Source organism: Antrostomus carolinensis, unplaced genomic scaffold (assembly GCF_000700745.2).
Source record: "Antrostomus carolinensis isolate BGI_N321 unplaced genomic scaffold, ASM70074v2 scaffold29273, whole genome shotgun sequence".
Lineage (NCBI taxonomy): Eukaryota > Metazoa > Chordata > Aves > Caprimulgiformes > Caprimulgidae > Antrostomus > Antrostomus carolinensis.
Window position 1 is genome coordinate 1 of NW_010303598.1, and position 1,368 is coordinate 1,368.

At 60.0% G+C, this 1,368-nt stretch overlaps 1 protein-coding gene across 1 annotated transcript in view; it reads left to right on the forward strand.

Moving 5' to 3' along the window:
* The first annotated feature begins 66 nt into the window (after positions 1-66).
* Positions 67-1,368, forward strand: part of LOC114818402 (calcium/calmodulin-dependent protein kinase type IV) — a 1,510-nt gene continuing 208 nt past the window's right edge. Inside the window, exons 1-4 of the mRNA XM_029084060.1 lie at positions 67-175; positions 381-456; positions 606-732; positions 853-1,005. Of these exons, the coding sequence (XP_028939893.1) occupies positions 67-175; positions 381-456; positions 606-732; positions 853-1,005 (465 nt within the window). The remainder of the gene's footprint in view (positions 176-380; positions 457-605; positions 733-852; positions 1,006-1,368) is intronic.

Here is a 1,368-nt window from a genome sequence, read left to right on the forward strand (position 1 = left end):
TCGGTGGGTTTGCCAGGGACACCCCAGGGGGGTCGTGGCACAAAGGGGGTTAATGGCACCTCCCCGATGGCAGCGTCACTCCCCTCTGTGTCCTTCCAAGGTGACTTTGGGCTCTCCAAGATCGTGGATGAACAGGACACCATGAAAACCGTCTGCGGGACGCCGGGGTACTGCGGTGAGCTGGGGAGCGGGAGGGAGACCCGGGCAGGCTGCTCCCCGCCTGAGGCCGCGCACAGCTCGGTGCAGGGATGGCAGACGGCTGTGCCAGGAGGCACTGGCGGTGCCCATGGGGTGTTTTCTCTGCCGTGAGCTTCCCACCATGGCCACACTGTTGGGAGCTCCCCAAACACACGTGTTTGAACCCCAAACTGTGCTTCCAGCCCCAGAAGTCCTCCACGGGTGTCCGTACGGCCCTGAAGTGGATATGTGGTCCGTGGGCGTCATCACCTACATCCTGTGAGTAACGCAGCCGGGGCCGCGTGGGCAGTGACACCGCGGTGTGAGATGGTTTGCTCCACCATGAGCAGCCGGCAAACGCCAGCATGGCTGTGCCATGGGGCTGGGGCAGCGGCATGGAGCTCCTCTCTCCTCTGCTCTGCTCACAGGCTCTGCGGCTTCGAGCCTTTCTTCGACCCGCGAGGGGATCAGTACATGTACAGCCGCATCCTCACCTGCGACTACGAGTTCGTGTCCCCGTGGTGGGATGAGGTTTCCCTCAACGCCAAGGATTTGGTGAGTGAGGCTGTGCCGGGGCTGCTGAGTGTGAAGCCTTCAGATTAATGCTTGTGAGCTAATGAAATGAGGGGCTTTGGACAAACGAAGCTTTTTTTGTGTGTCTGAAATTGGTTACAGGTCAGAAAATTGATTGTCTTGGACCCCCAGAAGAGACTGACCGTCTACCAAGCTCTGGAGCATCCCTGGGTCACTGGGAAAGCTGCTAAATTTGCTCACATGGACAGCACGCAGAAGAAACTGCAGGAATTTAACGCCAGGAGGAAACTGAAGGTAAAGTGGAAAAATCCCGTTAACCCCAGGGGTGGCTCGTGGTCCCGTCCCCCCTGTGCACATGGCCGGGGCCACCGAGAGCCGCTGTCACTAGGTTTGAAGGATCCCCCTGCCCTGAGCAGATGAATGTTCAGTGACACGTGGTAGCTCGGGGGGCTGGCTGGGGATGGGGGTGAAGGATGATGGAGCTGTGTCCCCCGGGAGCTGCAGCCCAGCGGGGTCATCTCCCCTCCCACACGTTCCGGGGGCTCGAGCACCTCGGGAACAGCATCAAAGGGGAGGATTCTGCTGAACACACACTCATAACCGCTCCCGCTGCTCTGCCTTTGCAACAGGCTGGCATGAAAGCCGTCGTGGGTTGCC